Source organism: Protopterus annectens, chromosome 11.part0 (genome assembly GCF_019279795.1).
Source record: "Protopterus annectens isolate FY-2018-M chromosome 11.part0, PAN1.0, whole genome shotgun sequence".
Lineage (NCBI taxonomy): Eukaryota > Metazoa > Chordata > Ceratodontiformes > Protopteridae > Protopterus > Protopterus annectens.
In genome coordinates, this window is record NC_056745.1 from 334,536,113 (window position 1) to 334,556,316 (window position 20,204).

General features: G+C 37.0%; 1 protein-coding gene across 1 annotated transcript in view; it reads right to left on the reverse strand.

Moving 5' to 3' along the window:
- Positions 1–19,786, reverse strand: part of CHST11 (carbohydrate sulfotransferase 11) — an 866,488-nt gene extending 846,702 nt beyond the window's left edge. The window contains exon 1 of the mRNA XM_044087833.1: positions 19,475–19,786. Coding sequence (XP_043943768.1) covers positions 19,475–19,577 — 103 coding nt within the window. The 5' untranslated portion in view covers positions 19,578–19,786. The remainder of the gene's footprint in view (positions 1–19,474) is intronic.
- Positions 19,787–20,204: the final 418 nt, after the last annotated feature.

The window sequence follows — 20,204 nt, forward strand, 5'->3', positions numbered from 1 at the left end:
ATAAGTCAGTTTTAAAAATGAATGCTAAATATGTTTCAGTAGCAATTTGTTAAATTATGAAACACCATCTTTGCACCTCATTATACTGGGCAGTATCTATATCTTAGCATATGCTGTCCAATGTGAGGCTGTTTTATGAGAATATTCTGGAGCCTTACCTATTTTGTTGTTCTTAGTGCACTAACACAGTATACAGAAAATCAAGCCCATTTTAGTTTCCACTAAACTACAAACATCAATACACAAAGCAGCCTCAGAGAGTCTACATTATCTTTCATTACACAGCAGTAATTGAAGCAGGCCTTAATATGAGTTTTCTGCATGCTTTCTACCATGCTCGTGAAAGATGCGCTGTAATGCATTTAATTTATGTATATCTAAAGGTGCTGTGAACCATAAATAATGCTCAGTAAGAATACACTCAGCTATAGAAAACAAAGTCATTTTATGTATTCAAACTGCCTTTTCTTTCTTTCTTTCTTTCTATCTTTTTTAATGTCAAAAGAAAACTTCTAAGAGTTAAGCTCTAAAGATCTTCTGGTTACTATAGAAACTATGAAACAAAGAGACAGCTCTCTCTATACAAGCCATCCACATATAACATTTAATAATGCAAGAGCCATCAGTCCTTTTAATGATACTATTTTGCCTTTTAGAAAACCGGGGGCTGAGGAAACCATCAATAGGTCACAAGTGAGCATGAATTATTGCATTTACTACTTTGCAAAATTCTGTAAAGTTTGTGTTTAAAGAAAGAAAAAAGAATTCAGGCATAAGTTGACAAAGACAATGGTTCATGTTGTAACACTGTAACTGAATGTACAGCAGGGATTTCACTGATATAGTACAGCATAACATTCACCGCTATAGCATATGATAATGGTTCCCTATTATTTAAGCGAACGTTCAATATTGTGAACGCCGCCTTATTGACAGCTAAATGTCAAAAAGGCCAAATCCCAAAGACACAGAACAGTGATTTTTTTCCTAGGGAAAAAAATCACTGGGCCGTTTTTGGGACTTTGCCGTTTCCTCCACTGTGGTGCGATCTTGGAGTTGGTATATTTAAGTGGGGGGTAAAGCCCCCCCCACACTTTATTTATTTATTTATTTTTTTTTGTCGACCAGTTATTTTTTTTCCCTAGGAAAAAAATCTCTGTTCTGTTTGTTCGGGATTTGGCCTTTTCGACATTTAGCTGTCAATATAGCGGCGTTCGCAATATTGAGCGTTCGCTTATTTAACAGGGAAGCTATGATAACATACATCAGGCACCATATTCCATGCTTGGCTGACTGTTCCATGCATTATGTAAGTGATATTGCCAATGGGACAGCTACTATTGGGGAATACCACACTGTTTAATTATGTCAAATGGTCTCATAGTCCCTGGGCTCTCTGGGATTCACCAAAACTACCTACTTCAATGGAAATATGTGCTTAGAAACTGTCCACATTTAGAAAAATGCTGTATCTGAAAATGTTACTAAAACTGTATCATAAGAGATTGTGTGGGCTTTTTTTAATAACTCTCTAGAATTAAGAAAACTGTATCTCCACCAACTTACCTGTGAAATTTAATATTACAGTATCACTACTAAATTAAGCTTGTAAATGTGCCATTCTGGAGAAGTATCAATTCCGCATGCATTTTATGCACTTCAGAAATGGAATAACTCAGTGCTGGCTGTTTTTGCTGTCCCTCTGTTTTTATGTTTCTGAGACAGTACATTCTACTTAATTCAGCTTTTCTACTGTCCAAAAATTCCATGTTTTCCACAGAGAATGCATATTTCCTAACAACCTCATAAGATTCTTTTATGTTTTCGATAAACATCTTTATTAAATTATTATGTATGACATAGGCAATCTTACATTTATATAAATGAAAAACAAACATTGACACCACTTTAGTTGCAAACATTATACATCACAGACACCATTGAACAACTGTAGTTGCAAACATACATCACTTATGATCTATCCAGTCATTGTCAGTTAAGAATTACATGGCTCATTCAAATCCTGCCTCTTAAACCTTGTTCCTTCTCTGTATATATTGTTCCCATAATTCCCACTTTTTTTATGTAGTTTGCTCTGTCCCTTTTCTAAAGATCCCAGTTGCAGTTGTTTTGTCTCTGTTACTATATTCACTATTTCTAGTAAAGTTGGTCTAGACTTTGATTTCCATTTTCTAGTAATTGCCTTTTGGCAGCCACCATAATCAAACTCAGCAAGGCTTTACTATGTCTAGGCAATTCCAATTCTGTATCATAGCTCAAAAAAAATCATCTTCCCAGTCAATCCAATCCAATCTGCTCACCCAGCATCTCCAACAGAGCGGTTCACAGGGAATCCCTAAAGCCAGTCAGCTCATTACACTCCCAAAAAATATATTCCCAGACACCTCTTTCTTGCCTGTCGCACCTCCAACATTTGTTATTCACCTGAGGATAAATTCTTTGGAGCCTAATTGGGGTATAAAAATACCTATGTAAAACACTTGCAGGCAAATATCCTAAATCTTCTAGACTTTGTTGCATATTTGGGAGATATACATATATCCCCCATTGTCTCTTTGTAAACTGCTTATCCAGTCTCTCTTGTCAATCCTTTTTAAGCTCCTCTGATTGATTTTTATAATTATCATGCAATATTTTATATGCTCTACTAATTATTCCTTTTTTAATGGCAGCTTCTGTTCTAGATTCTATTAAAAACGCCACCAGTGCTGGTCTTTCATTTAGGAACTCCTGATCTATCAGTCAAGGAAGGAATAGTTATATAGGTTTAGAATGTACTTTTTATGATCATCTATCAGTCGAGACAGAAATAAAGAATTTACCTGATAGACTAAACAAAACAGAAACATGATTTTTAACTGCCAGTCAACAAACTGTTGTAATATGACATGTGAATAAAACGTAATGGTGTCAGTGCTATTCCATTCTTCTTCTTTTTCTTTCTCCATATAAAAAAGCATTTAATCTTCTAATTAAATTTCTTTATTAATAATCGTTGTATATTTAACATTTACTAAAAATTGTGTTCACTTGCACCGGTGTAGACTCTGATGTTTGTTACATTCTTGCTATGGTCTGTTATCATCACTGTATTTCTGACACTGTTTGTTTGTTTCTTTCTTTCGGCTTTTCCCGGTTAGGGGTCGCCACAGCAGAACTCCGGTCTGCTAATGACTGGTAGTGGATTTTTACGTACCGGGTTACCAGCCCTGACGCACAACCTTCAATGAAGGCACGCCCCATTTACGTATGCCTCCACACAGAAGATGCTCTAGCTGAGAATCGAACGGGACAACGTCTTGCTATGAGACGACAATACTACCGCAGCACCACCACCACGTATTTCTGACACTGTAAGATTTACTATTGTGTTTCTTTGTCCATTATGTATAATAATTTCTGTTTTGAATATGTATTAGGTTTGTTTCACATTTGCTTTCTTTGCAGCTTTTCTCCTTGAGCCTCCAATGAAAAATGGGTCTCAACCCAGGTGGGTACACCACTAATCAAAAAATAAATAACATAACAAACATAATATTTCTAATGCATTTCATCAAAAAGATGGAGAAAATCAAAGAAACAGCGTTTCATTCTTGTGTTTAGTTTTTGTTTCTATTTGATGTTATTTCATGTCAGGCTCAAGACTTTGTTTACTGTAAAAAGTAAAGGTCATATTTGTCCTAGGCCATTTGTTAAACTTCACTGTACTTGCCTAAGGGACAGACCAGGCATGATTACATCAACAATTAATAAAAGAAAAAAGCTTCTGTTACTTCAGAATTGTTGGGAATGTAGTGACAAATGATGAACCTTAATGGAATGTTCATTAATCCAGTCTTTTACCCACAGACAGAAAATCTGTTTTGTAAACTGGAGTTAATGCATAGACAGCAGTAGAAAGACTTGTTGACTTCTAAAGGTCGTCGTTACTGCCTTGTGAAGTCTCATAATGGATCCAATTGTTTTATTACATTAGGAAATGAATACACAGTATTTGCTTACAGCTGTTCAGCCATTACCTTGAGCCTTGAGCAGTGCAGACACAACAAAAACAAATGATTTGTCTCTTCAGAGGCAGCAGACAAAGATGCCATGTCCCTACGTAGCACACCAGATCTGCAAAAATATGTCAGTCCATCTTGTACAATGTGATTAATACATTGTCCTCCAGAGTACATCAGCAGCAGTGGTATGCTGCTGTGTTCTAGAAAAAGAAACAAATACAAACAGGAGCTTTGGTTTGGTGCTTTGCACAAGTATCACTTTGTGTGCATTTATTTTACTACAAAAGCACCTGTTCTACATATAACCTCCATGTATAAAGATGACTTTCTGTTGTTCTGCAGTTGAAGTGCTGAATGAGGCACCTCCTGGTACAAAAGTAAAGGCGGTCAAAAAGACTGGGCAAAATACAGCAGAATGTGACTGCTGTTGGGTAAGAAAATTGTTATTATATTATGATGTTTACATACTTGAGGAAAGAAGCCCAAGACATCACCAGATAGAATGACAAAAATTCAGCTTTGTGATCCAGCACTATTCACATCCTTATCTTTTACCACTGGTGATATATGATCAATATCCTTTTAAAGGAATTGCACTTTCAAACAGAAATACAGATTTCAAGGAGTCTGTGCCTCCACTAGGCATTTGAATTCATGTTGTCTTCATGATATCGCGGTGCAGAATAAGGGGCACTGGATTCCTGAGCTGCTTCCCTTTTAATGACATAATAAACCAATAAGAACCCAACTACCTGAAACTGTCACAGCTTGGGCCAAAGTAAAAGACTTTAAAACAATTACTGAAAAAAGGAGTGAGGGAGTGTCTCTTGTGACCTTCCCAAATCACCATAGTAAAGTATGAATACCAGTTCAGCTCTACCCTGAATACAGGCCACTAACAAAAAGGTAAATAAACAATAAATTCCACTGTCAGTACACCATGAAGAAAGGGGGTACTCCCTTGAAGTAACCTCCACTTAATCAATATGCATTTTTGCAAAACAACTATTACTGGAAAAGTGATTGCTACTGCTAGCCGAACAGCTACCCGAGTTTTTGGTCAGTATCCAAAGTAGTCTCTGCTACAAGCTGAATTTGCAGATTTTGTTTGGCTATAATTGTGTTGTTATAGAGGTGGGTACAAGACATGGCTGACAAAAAAGAGGGGTTAAATGCATCTTTTTACCGAGAGATCAGTAAGGAGACATATGCAATAAACTTATTCTACTGTTTATTCCACCCCAGATAACATATTTCCATGTTCTGTTTCATATTTACTTTTAGCATGCCTCCATTTTTCAAAGTACAAGGACAACAGTACTAGGCACAGCTTTTCATCAACAGAGCATATTTTCTCAAATAAAATTATTTCTGTATTGTCACATATAACCAAAGAATAAAACCAAAAAAATGCCACTCTTGTAATGTGTGTGTGCCACAGAAAATCCAAATAAACAGCCAAACACTCTTTTGAGGAACAAATGGAGGCACAACTTATTTCTGTAGCGCTTTTGTCTTTTACTGTCAAGACTTCACTCTTTCTTCAGGTGGGCAATACAGCTCACAAGATATGAGCATGTGCAAGTAGTGACAGGAAGTAGAATGGTTTAATATAGCTCAACCAAACGTTGTCTGCCACAACTAGCAGTATGATATATGAACATTCTTGAGATAGTGTTTCATAAAAATAGTTACAGTGTTATTAGCAATGAACTTACTTTCCAGAATAAGCAAGTATACACACTTTTATACAATTCAGGCTTTAGCAGTCTCATAGGAACTTTGAATTCACTACTCAGAAGTCCACTGCTCAGAAACAAGTCACAATCTCTCATAAGCCAATATAAAGCATCAAACCTCCACAGGATTCCCTCCTAGTAATCCACTGTCTTTGTTCAAGAAAATCCTCAGTTTTCCTTCATGTAATCCATAGACTTTCCTTCTCACAACAAACTCACCAAAAGTATCTACCTCTAGAAGTAGGTCCCTCCACTAATTGAGAGGTAAATGTCTCTGATACTCTGTCACAAGCCCTTTTATATGAAAGACAAATATGACCTGATCCACATGGGGCATACCTCTCAACCATCCAGATATTCACAGAATGTCCAGATTTTTGCCTCATATTTTTGGTCCTTTCCTCAAAACAATTTGTGGTTTTCTGGAAAATCATTGAGGATTAAAGTCACCAAATAATGTCAGATATTGAACAGAAGAGGCTCCACTTTGCCTTTTTTTGATTGGCTCGTATACCAGCATACGAGCCAATCAAAAATAGCAAAGTGGAGTCACTTCTACTCGATGCGGAACTGCAGGCTGTTCTGCATTGAGTAGAAGTGTCTCTGCTTTTCAATTTGTGATTGGCTCTTATGCTGGCATACAAGCCAATCAAATGCCAGTTGCTTAAGAGTGTCAGTTGCTTGAGTCACGGATAACAGGGATTTTACCATACATGCAACAATTATGCTGGCATACAAGCCAATCAAATGCCAGTTGCTTAAGAGTGTCAGTTGCTTGAGTCACGGATAACAGGGATTTTACCATACATGCAACAACTGGAACACTCACAGCAATAACTTACTAAAAGGATACAAAATCTAAATTACATGTCCTACATGGGCTGACTTAAAGCCCTGACACTATACTCGGTATCTTACAGACTGCTAAGAGGTGACCTGTTTTTGGCATACAAGGCATCCTCCCACCCATTACTAATGGATTTACTGGACATCAGCAAGTCAGATGGCATCATAAATACTCAGTCTAGGGATCTAAACCTCTACTGCAACATCAACAGAATGGTTTGGAGGGGAAAGTATATCTCGTAGAGGACACCGCTGCTGTGGAACAGACTTCCCATCCATATAAATCAAAGTTTATCCCTGTCCATATCAAAGCATAACTTAGATCTATGGATGGGAAACAGAAAATTTACCACAGGACTGCCCCAGTACTACTAATGGACAGAGGCAGCTCCTAAATGCTTTATCCCATTGGCAGGCCCTCTCAGATTATCTATGGTATGAGCCCAGTTATTCTTATAGGTTCATATGGTCATTAGGGGTAATATACAATTATCAGTCATGGGATGGTTAAGGCCAATCTATAACCAAATGGAATAGGTTATCTCGAACACAAAAAGAGAAATTGGCTATGCTTAAAATGGCCGAAAAGGCAGGTAGCCTAGTACTTATCTATGAACCTATGATCCTGGTGAGAAAAAGTCCAACATAAATTCAATGCTACAGTAACAACAATTTCATAACTGAAGCAGCAAAGAATAAATACAAAAATAGGTATATATATATATATATATATATATATATATATATATATATATTTTTTTTTTTTAATCTTTATCACATTATCACTTAAGACATAGGCATACATACAACAATATTAAAGAAAACAAACCATATAAACATTTTTCATTGTCATGCATATTAGTACGTAACAGCATAATGGGAAGTGTACAGACAATGAGTCAGTGGAAGGAAGGAGGCAGGAGGTGAAAAGGAAGGGAGAAAGGAAGTGCAAAAGTGATGATTGGTGAAATATAAAAATGGAAAATCAGTGATTATATGAGGAGGTGTACCAAGAGAGTGCGGCAGAAGCTAAGAATGAGGCCAGAAATAAATCATAAGAACCAGGTACCAAGGGCTTAAGTATAGCTATGAAGAAATGAAGGAAAACAAGAGGATAAAGTGATTAGACTGAGGTGGGGGGATTAACTTATCTTGCAATTGTAGGACCATGGGGATGAGAGGTGATCATTTAAATAAGTTTTGAAAAGTGGGACTGTGGAAAGCTGCCTAACTGATGAAAGAAGGCAGGTACATGGATTAGCCATTTAGGTCAGAAATGAAGAATCATTATGACAATTACAAGCTTTATAGATTGAGACTTAAACTGCCTTAGAGGACCTCCGAATATTTGATAGTATACAGCACATAAATGGAGTGGGCAATATGAAGAAACTTGGAAGCAATTTAAGCTGGACTATGGTGATTTCTGCAGTTCCAACCACTGCAAGTAACAGAGAAGAAAAGATCAGGTGAAACCAGTGAATAAATTAGCAGCGCACTTCTGATTTTATTACATGCACTCTCATGTTTATTACCAAACAAAACATTTCACATGACATGAGCTACATATTGGAGGGATGGAATAAGCATGTAAGATTTTGATGTCAGAAAACATGCGTGCAGCCATTCTTTAACCCAAACCCATTTTTTTATTAGATTTGATAATCACTTGTTTGCTACAAACATCAAATATCAATACCTGGTCAGCAATGAAACCTAGAATAATGGTTGGCCCCTAAGTCTACATTTTAGGGCAACTAGAAATTCAGTATGGTAGTATACAGTGCTTTTTAAAAAAATAGCCGAACCTTAGCAGAAATATTAGAAATAAACAGTCACCTCTTACTTGCAGTGTAAGTGAGAAATTAAGTCTGTAACTCAGCATGCTATCCTAAACTAGATCAAACGAGGAGATATTTCATTTCATGGAGGGACAGAATCAGCCAGGTTAGCTCTAGAATTCTGGAAGTGCTCTCAAACACTTCAGCGCTGCTTAACTCCATGACAAGAATTTTAAAGCCAGTCTTTCAAATGATATTTGCAAGCAAAATGCAAAAGTCTGCAGCACAGACCGATAGCTGCTTTATTTATTTATTTTTTTGTAGGATGTCTCCCCTGTGCACCCATCATGAGGCCTTTTTCCCTATATCCTCTTATTTAGTATGATCATCTCCAAGGCTACTGTACCTCATGGAAACGGGAATTTCCAATGCCGTTATCTGACTTAAACTGTGTGTATGTTCACTTTCACTAATAACAAGTGTATGCTACTATTCTTAATGACAGCGTGAAATCTTGGAATTTACTGTACTCTTTGTTTTTTGTTAAGTAGTTTCATCTTGTTGTAGTCTAGGTGTCCTCTTCCTTTCTCTTTCTATGTCTTTGTGTGTAAATGTTTAGTTTGGGCTAAATTATCTTTGCTATTTCTGATAAACTGCAGAGTAACTGAATTACTTCACTACATCTGGGGGGACAGGTCTCTTCTTTTCAATTTAAACTGTTTTAAAGTTTATTCCTATCTTATTCAGCATATTCCTTTGAATGGTTCTGCACACATCTACAATGATGGTAAAAAATAACACACTGTATTATTTAGGACTTTTGTTTGGGCAAAATAAGAATAAATGACATAAATGAGCAGATGATTTTCCTCCAGGCTTGACAGCACAAAGATGTAAACTCGGTGGTCAGCATTTTCACAGAAAACGGGATAAATGTGTACAGACATGCTCTCTGCCACCAGTATACTTTCTGTTGCCTAAAGGCGTCACATTTCACTCAAAGAAGCATCATCCATACCCCCAGCAGGTCATGAAGGGCTTAGGCCCTTACTCCAGAGATTACTAAGCAGCCAGTGAAGTCAAGTGCATTGATGGTCCAGTGACAGCTCCTCTCTATTTGTCATGTTGATTGCATGTCAGCATTGCCTCTGATGAGGTCTCTTCACAATAGCAGTCACAATGCCTTCAGAAATTCAGACACTGTGCATTCTTTAAATTTTGTAGTTCAGCAGTCATTAAGTGCTGTGATTCTTCCATGACTGTGAAGACGCAGGGCCGGTGAGTGATAACTGATGGGGTAAAAGAGCTGAATTCCTTTTTCGTTTTTCACCTCTTTGTTGCCAAAGGCAAATGTGTATGCCACCTGCTAAGGATGCCTTGCCAGTTTAATATCTGTAATTTAGAAAGGCTGGCTTAAAGTCCTGTGGTTTAATAATAAGTCAACACTTCCTTACATCTCGTACAGAATACACTATCCTAAATCCCTTCCCAGCATAAACACAACAAAAGGTTTCTCTAAGCTCTAAACATTCACAATGAGAAAAGGATGCCCTCGTGGATCTGTGCCTTTTTGTACACATTTCCAGACTGTTTGTTAATAAATAGATTGCAGTTAACTTCATTTATAAAATACAATATAAATAATGTTACATTATATATTTTATGAAACATTCTGGGTAATCCTTAGCATATACTTATGAATAGACAGTATTATGATTATATCAGAATATCTGCTCTAAACTCAGATTGTTTGCAGTTTTTAGAGCTGTATATTAAATTAAGACTCCATCTTATATCCTGGAGAACTTCAATTAGACTGATTTGAAAAGAAAATTATACAGCAAAAAAAAAAGAGTAAATAAATAAATGGGTTAACAAATAAAAGTGGTACAATTAACATTTTTTTATATGAGAATGCATTAAAAAAGGTAAAAGATCAAAAGTAGACTTTATAAACCTGAAACCAGAAAGTCTGAAATGTAACTTCCTACTTGCTGTAAATGATTCTGCTTTGACATGGTACATCCTGAAGGCAGTATTTCATTATAGGAAATATACTCTGTACCTGTCATTTGAAAACTGACATGAAGCAGCTAAAATAGTGCAATCTTGAGATCTGATTTTCTAGAATCACTTTACTATAACAAGCGAATGTAAAGATTGTTGTAGCATTTTTCTGAGAATTACCTTCCTGTTAAAACAGCTGAGGGCGAGGTCAATTTGTTACTGAGAAGTCTGTATCAGATGTATAACAAGCATAGTGTAGTGATACAAAACTGCTGCTGTCTAGGATTTCATGCAAGTGCACTATTTTTCAGATCTAAGTTTACCAGAGGAAAACAAAAAAAAACTTTTAATACATTTTAGTTTATAAGCAGAGACACAGTGGGAGGTCAGTAAGAAAAGTGCACAGTTTTGCACAGTAAGTAGCCATTTCCTGTAAGAGGTTGGTGGCTAACTGCTCTGCATTTAACAGAAGTTTAGTATAAACATCTAGAACAGGGTTTACAAGGTGCACCATGATGCCCTGCACTTCTCCACAACACCAGAAATGCACTGCATCCATGTCACTGAGGTAATCTACTAATGAGTCATAGGTATGTGTGGTTCCAGAAGTTCAGGCAGAGCTGAGGGACAACTGCATCCACTGACACATCTCTGTATGGTGCCAATGAAAAGCTGTACACAGTGCATACCTCTGCAAGATGTCAGTGCACATGGCTGCATACCTCTGCATCCATTTACTGTACACAGCTATATCCTTGTGCATGGTACCAAGGCACACAGCTGCATACCTCTGCATCATGTTACTGCACCGTTGTTACACACCATTGTACAGCTCTGCATGGCACTGCTATACTCAAATGCACACATTTATAGGTGCTACTATACATAGCAGCATATTTTGCATGGTACTAGTGTATGCAGTCATGGACTTACTGATGGTATCAGTGTATACAGTGTACACTTCTGCATGGTGTCAGTACACGCAATGTACCTCCACTTGGGGACACAGCACACAGCTGCACATTCTGAAAACTGACAATGTATACTGTCATAGACCTATGCATAGTATTAATGCACACAGTGCACACCTTTGCATGGTGTCAGTATACACAACATACCTCTGTTTGGGGACACTACACACAGCTACATATTCTGCAATGTGAAACTGTGCATTGCTACATTTCTAAATGGTGTCACTGCAAGCTGCCACAGACTATGCATGGTATCTGAGCACAACTCCGTATACCTCACTTAATCAGTATGCCTTACTAATTTTTGGAAGGTGTTACTATGTAGTTATTCAGCCACTATAATCGATTACTTTGTAGCATCATATTTCTTCCCTACTTATGTTTTTCACCATGTATGTCTGAAAAGGGCCAAAATGGATCAATCATCTTACCTGATTATCAAACGAACGAATAAACAAATGTAAATAAATACTAATTGACATTACATGTCTACACGTACCATAATGTTCATCACTGACCAATAAAGGAAGAACAGGCAATGCCAATGATGATCTGGTAACAGGAAATGCATGCTGCTACTTAAGTTCACATTGTGGTTCCTGAGGTGAAACTGTGTGATCCAATAAATATACCAGACAGTGTAGCTCTAAAAGTAATAATAGTGGACTCTTTACTTATTGCTGAAGGAAGATCTTTTTAGGCTGCAGACCACATTTCTGTAATCAGTCTGGTCGCTGTTGATGTGACACCCTGACCCATGTGCAAAAAATGGAAAAAAAGGGAGGATGGATGAATGGATGGATGTAAAGAAATGTCCTTTTCGCTGCCACGTTTCCACATTCTTTAAGACATATATACATGGTGATTTATCTACAACTAGCCTCTGCTTATAAAAGTAGTGGAAATGCTTTTGCACTACCTAGTAGCACTCATGTTCTCTTTTCCTGCTAGATCTTGACTTGTAATCTGCCACTCACTTTTACACACCGATGTTACACATTGATTGCCACTGAGTTTCTACCCTTTTCTGTTCCTATCTTCATGACTTTCTTTATTTACCTTCCATAATTACAATACTTACTAAAGTGTGAATGGCTGTCATGGCAACTCGGAATGTTAATGTTTAGGTATGTGACTATTGTGAATTGTGTTTAACTATCCTTATATATTACTGTAAATTGTGGTAGTGAACTTTTGCCTTTGGCTTGAAATTCTGCACAAAAGAAGCTATTGACCAAGCTAGAACAACCTACTTATCTAGCTAACAAATACAAAAATACATTATGCGTACACACACACACACATACATACACAAATAAGCAAACCAACAAATAAAAAATGCTGAAGTTAAACATAATTTGCCATTTACACACATGTAGGTCAGAATGACCACCTCAGGTGATATTTTCTTTCATGCTACAGTTCTTCCACGTAATATAAAAGAGCAAAGATAACATGCTTGCTAGTTTACAGCTTTTTTATGATTATTTGGATATGACTGTTTTATTTCAGTGTTAATATTAAAGAATAAAGATAGCATGTCTGTTAGCCTACAGCTTTTTATGATTATTTGAGTGTGCCTGTTTTACTCCACCAGTGGCTAGAAAGACAATTAATTATACATTCTAAAGAGTCTTGTAAGTTTCTGTTATATTTCTGCTTGTGTTTGCATAATCACTCAAACTTAGGTTTAGAATGCATACCAAGGTGTGTAATGTGCTTGTAATTCTGATTGGAAAATAGGGTAATTGAAATGATCTTTAAGAGAAGAAGGGAGAGTTTTCCACAGTTGAAGAAACCAAGAACTGAGAAGACATGGCTTGTGCACTGAAGCCTGGTTTGGGAGTCTGGAGGAAAGTCTCTCAGTGGTTAAGAGTTCTAAAAGTCTTATGTTGGTGCATTTCTGAATAGTCTGGTAGCAAGTAGGAGTATGTTTCATTTCTGATATGTTTAAACAGCTGATAGGCAAACAGAAGGTCAGCACAGTTATCTTTTTCAATGGTTTTGCAGCGGTGTTTATTTCTTTGGGAGAGAGTGATGACTCTTTATTTATTTATTTATTTACATTTGTTTACTGGGAAATTCCGACTGGACACAGGTCCTTTTTCAGTGGAGGTCCAAGAAGAAAAGCTCCACAGAATGAATGACATGATAAATAGTATACAATATGAATCAAAGCTATGAAAAGAACAGGAGTACATTTGGTAAAATGTAAGTAGTGAGCACTAATTACACACATAGAAATAAGAAGTAATACATAGTAGTGCAGTTGTCTATCAGTTACAAGATTAACAATAGTAATAGACTAATGATAATAAAAAAAAACTAAAAACTATAAATAAAATCATAAAAAACATAACAGAAATAAAGGGTGACCTGTATATAAGCACATATGCAGTAAACAACAGGCAGCTGAAAACTTTCAGAAAATATGTAAAATGAATATTTCTACAAAATGTTCTGGTGCCATCCATATCCAAGTGCATGTTTGGTATTGCAGTCCTTGCATAACACAAATAATGAAGTGGAAATGAAATCTCTTTAGACTGCGGAGTTGACAAATGCTCCATCAAGGGTATGTAACCACTACCCTTTAATATCGAAGAACTATGACTCAGTTAAGCTAGTTAGCGGTCTAAGATAGATACCGCTTGCTGGTCCAGTCTAAAAGTTGAATTTGCTGAAGGAGAATGTTGAAGCTTCTGTATCCTACTGCTCTGACACCACATCATGAAAAACATCGGACAGTACACCTGCCATATTTACCTGTGCAGTGACCGGTGGGTACTTTACCAGGAATCTGGATCACATTGTTTCTAAGTGAATAATTCCACAAAATATAGTTTATTATCAGTTCATTCCAAATGTTTGCTATAATTTATTTGGAGCAGGCATGATGCAAGATGGTGTTTATGACAGTCACTTGTAAAATTAGTTGTCAGCTGACAAGATGATCAGAATCTTAGCTGGTCATATTAAATGGTATTCATGACAAGAATCCATGTTTTTAAGTTTTAGTGACTTAAGTGATAACATACATGATTAATTCTGCCATTCACATTGTCAAATGTCCACTTATGTTCCAACTAGAAAGAGCATCACAGGTACAAAGGAAGATGTCATTATCTCTACGTAATGCTCAGCAGTTAGACCCCATCATAATGTGTGCAGTTCTGGGGACTACATTGTCATCATTATGGAGGCAGATAAGAAAGACTATAAAACTGACAGCAACAAGCACAGTGTGCATACAGACTGTATCTGAAGCCATATAAAAGAGAGAGAGAGAGAGAGAGACTAAGACAGCTTACTGGACAGGGAGGAGCAATACAACAACAACATTTAAGTGCTGTATGGGACGTACATTATCCAAGTCAGTGCGATATTTCAAAAAAATGATATATACGGATGGAAATTAAAAGTTGGACAGCACAGGGGAAACACAAGGAAGTATTATTTCACAAAAATGGTTGTGTATGATAAAAAACATCTTCCTCAAGCGCTACTAAGGTCAAAAAGATAATAAAACTCAGAACTGCATGGGGCAGACATGAAGCAATACTTAAAAGCTGTGGGTTAACTAGGGTCTACAATTTATCTGGCTGGTAGGGAAATTATTAACTCAGCGAGGACAAGCAGTCCTTATTTAACATTATTATACATTTGTATAACTAAGAATGTGGTTACATTCAGTGTTGCTAAATTTATAACCCAACTTTTTAAACTTAGATGTCATTCAAGTTTTAAATATAAATACATAAATCCAAGCACATCTCTACAGAAATGATTAGAAAGACCTAGAATTCTGTAACCCAAGGAGAACGTGTAGAGGTCTGACTTGTTACCGAGCAGAAATACAGTAAGGATATCACACAATCATATTAAGAGATGTACATAGCATGCAGTAATATTGCAGTTATTTATACATTTCTGTCATAATGAGATCCAGTGAACTTTACTTTGATGAACCTGTTTTAGGAAAACTGGTCATCTTGAAAGATAAATGGTAGCATTATGCAAAATGATGGAAAGCATAGTTTTCTTGAGCAAACTGATGTTTAGCAAAATAACCTACCATAAATGCTATTATAAAAATGAACCACTTGATTGATGATAATGCAACAGCTACAGGGTTGTGTGTTATTCTAGGATTAATTAATTCCAGCAGTGGTTAGAAGAATTAAAGGTATCCACAAGTATAGCCCAGTGGCTAATAAATTAACTCACCCACTCACCCAAGGTAAAGACTGTCAGCAGTTTAAAAGAGACCACTCAGTGATAAAAAAAATAAAATCAATTATAGCTTCTAACAATCCAAGATTTGTAAAAACAACAAACAAATTAACTATTACAGTGCATTTTATAAGGATTTTCTCTTCAAATCATGATCCTTCCTTTTAAAAATGAAATACAATTCAATATAATTCCTTCTTAGATACACATAAAATGGTCCTACTTTAAACAATATCATGTACTTACTATGTTTTAATTTGTTAAGCACAGTACAGCACTGACCCTATTTAACATTTTTTCTGTCTTAGCCCAGAGCACACAGTAAATCAAATGATACAAAGTTAAATTTGTTGTGTGGTACATGGAGTAAAATAAGTTACAAAGCAAAACAAAGATTAAAAAGTCAATAAAATATTGAGAATGTACATTAAATACAACATTTACAGTGAATACAGTATTTATAAAGAGAAATGAATGAGGGAGATGAAAGGAAAAAAGGTGAAAGAAAGAACTTGTGTTAAAATAGTGTACCGGGATTAAATAAGGAATTGATAAAATGTTGAAGTTCTTTCTTGCACAATTTTCGGTTTCCAGGTGTATCTTAAGTTTGATTATTGATTTTTGATAAGTAGACAAACAATAGTGCATTAATGACTGCAGCCGCATAGCCACTAATATCATCTGATTTTAGAAAATCATCCTAAAACTATTGCTATAAACCACTTTGCAGTGATAACAATGCAGGCCTAAAAAGTGCAATACACTGGAGCAATAACACAGCTACACATGGCTTACAATATGTTAATGGTTCCTGTTTATAATATTAAATCACTTCATTTGACTATGCATCAAAGGACCTAAACTGCAAGATTAAGTAGTTTACATGACCAACAATCTCAAACATTGAAAGGGTGCATATTTGCATTAGATGTCTTGCACACAATTTGTAATTAAAAGGGGCATATCTTTATGCTACAAAAAGCTGAAAACCAGCTGCATTGCAAAAGTGACAATACCACTGCCATGTTTGGAAAATGTTCTGTTTTTCAGAAAATATTTTTTTTTTCATTCATAGGGACATAACCCCAAAGTACAAGGTGGCCTTGACCCCCCCCCCCCCGACACATGTTATTTTATATACATAATACTTTTTGATATTTATGTATGCATTGGTGCAACTTTTCATTCATTGTTTCCAGTAGTATATTTGTTCTTTGGAGAGTTTTGATCATTTTCTTTCATCCATCTGGATTTCTAGTAAATTTGTTTCAGTTTTATGAATGGGAATTACATGTAGACTGTATATTATGGGATTCCCAGAAGGTGGTTGAAAAAGGTCTTCATACCAACCCACCCAACCCAGTAAACATACAAAACAATGTAAACAAAGATTATGAGGTTTCACAGAACTAAGGCACAATTTGTTAAAATGACTGAGTTAAGAACTCAGTTTGAAAAAATGAAACAGATAAATACATTAATTTTAATAGAAATGGTTGCAGTTAGTTTCTGAATGTTAAACTAATAAAGTATGAATATAGACTGTTGACGATGGCCACGGTTGATGTGATATCCCAACCCCATGGACAAAATGAGTAAGAGAGGTCAATGCTGATGCTATTAATGTTTTACATCTGCTAAAACTGGAGATCGTACCCAAGGTGTGAGCTCAAATAAAGCAGCAGACAGACTAAAGGGTTGTGCATCCCACTCTCTGTGAATGTTAACACACACATTTAATTAAATCTTAGAAATATATTCCTGGGTTTTGCATCTAAGCTAGTGAGATGCTACAAAAGGTTTATAAATAAAGAGCTATGCAACATTTCATTAAAACCATTCAACAGTTTGCTGGGCAGAACAGTATCTTTTTCTCATGTGATGTCTTCTCTCCTCTCCTTTTGAAAAAATTGCAATGAAACTAACACACAACACATGCTTAGAATACAATGGTAAAATACTGAACTTGAAAAATAAGGGACTATTACGCAGCACCCATATAATCATCGGATTTATATTTTTGCAGTATAGCAACTGTTAGGCAATAACTCTTCATTCCAAATGTAAAACATGCCCACTTGCCCTTACTTCAAAATTAGTATCATTATCATATTCTTTTCTTGGACAAAAAAAAGATGAAAAGCAAGCTTGACAGCTAAATTTATCAACCTATAAAAAAGAATGCCTGTTGTTAAACTGACAACCAAAACCACAAGAGTAATGAATCCATCTCGTCTGCATTCTTAATTTATTAGTGAACTCCGTAGCTAAATTACGCTTTTATAGTTTATAAACTCGGTTCCTACTATGATTCTAAACATGCAAAAGTATAAACAGCATTCTTCACATTTGCAATTGTAAGTCAAGCCATAATGAAACCAGAACAAAACAGGCTACAGATTTTAAACTAAACATTTCCATCGTATGGAAGAAGGCATCCAGCACAGCACGCACAACTGGGTGTGCACTGTCTGTAGCACAGCCTGAAGGACCGTGGCTCTTGGGGAGCATGACTGCGCGTCTGGTGAATAATTTAAACCTTTAATGACTCACCACTAGCATATCAAAGCTTTTTAAAGTATCAAGAGTCACGGTAAAGCACACACATAGCATTCAGCTCATTCCATTGATGGACTGGCTCCTTTAAAGAAGCCAGACGCTTTCCAGACCTATTTTAGCATGCTAGCTCCAATAACAGATGTGGATAGAATACAAGCAGCAGCATCAATGTAGCACTTTACAACTCCAGATTTAAACAGCTGATAATACAAACTACACCAACGGGTAGAACATTCACACTTAGAGATATCTTAAAGTAGGTGCCATGACTGCATTACCTATTTGCATAAACAACAAATCTTTAGCATGGAATGCGTATTAAAATGCCGTCAAACTCTAGTTTAGTCATATAAAGTACAGCATTGCAAGGTCAAGTCCATGCTCAGTCTCTTCGTTCTTGAACTCTGCACCTCACATAGTCTGTAATGGGACAGCAGTGCCAAGGGTTCGGGGCGCCTCTACTGGAGATATCTCAGTTTTCAACACGGTTTCCTAACTTAGTGTGTGTCCACAGTAAACACCGTTACATTTTATTACTACTCTTTATTTTAATGTCTTGTTATTGGCCCCAATTAAAATGACCCCAAGTCCCCAAGCCGCAGTCATCGGGACACTAGTTGCTTTATTCCAGAGCATTATTTCAAGGCATTGCAATATTCCTAATGTTCTCCTAAGGCGTCAGTCTCATAAAAAGTGTCCCAGTTCCGCAGTCACTGTCCCCAGTTCAGTCACGTACTGTGTAACCAAACCAGTTACAGTCATCTTTCTAATGCTACCTTTTGTTATGTACCCTGCCATGAAACATTCCCCCAGTTATGTCACTCTGTGTCACCTTCCTTGCATCACGGTCATTTGCACAGTAACCCGCTCCCCAGTAAATGCTAGGCTGGTCTATTGCCCTGCCAGTACCTTAAAGCTAGTTCAGTGTCGGAGCTGAAATTTTATTTTTACTATTATTAATATTTTCTTCTGTGCTCCAATCCCAGTCTCCATTCGTTCCGCACCCTCCCGTACATTTGTCTTCTCACATTTTTCTTCCTCATGTCTAACTAGCTATTCTCACCAACGTTACGTGTGCAGTCTGTGCAAAACCTGGACTCATTAAGTCAAGAATAATAGCAACCAGCAGCATCAAACAAGAAAAAAAACGAAACTAAGAAGGTAAAGCCCCCCCCCCCCCCCAAGCGCACAGAGCCTGGGGCAGTCGTAGACTGGACCTCCACAGCACACACACTGCAATGCACACACACTGTCAACATCAGTGTAATTCTGCTGGGGCAACAAAATGTACTCCCTACCTGGGTGCAACATACTTTGGAAATAGAAGATAACCAGGATAAAGGAGCCCAAACAAGTAGCCAGAACCATCCTGCAGATCCTATTCATTCTCATTAACTCGAACAAAGCCAGTTTCATGGTTGTTTCAGGCACGCGTACGGACGGAACGTTAGTTGGTGTGGAACTGGACTCCTTAACAACGTTAACCTGCTTGTGTGTGAGTGTTTGTTGTGATGGGCTGCGGTCAAACAAACGGTAGCGGGCGGTACGGATGCTGTAGCGGATGGTGCTGATGGAGAGAGTGAGCCGAGCTCTTTCATTCCGTTCAGAGGCTTGGGAACTGGGACTGTACCACTATGTTCAGCCGATGGGGGAGGGGGTGTAAAGTGGTAGCACCCAGTGGAAGGACGGTTTACTCGTCAGAGGTCGGAAGCTGTGCTAGAAAGGCTTGTGTCATTTTCTTCGGTGTCGACGCAGGTGATGTGATGTGTATGAAGTGAGGGACACAGCTTGTCACTTTATAGGCTGCAGTGCACTGACCTAAGTGTCTGAATTTCATGGGAATATTAGCTTTTGCAGAACAAACGGCACTCACAGCCATTGTAAAAAAACTGGCCTTCACTTTTTCTTGCCGAAACAAAACTTAACATTTATTTATTTATTTTATTTTACATTTATTTACCGGAAAAGTCCGACTGGACGCAGGTCCTTTTCAGCAGAGGCCCGGGGAGAAAAGCTCCAAGAGTAACAAATACATACAACAGA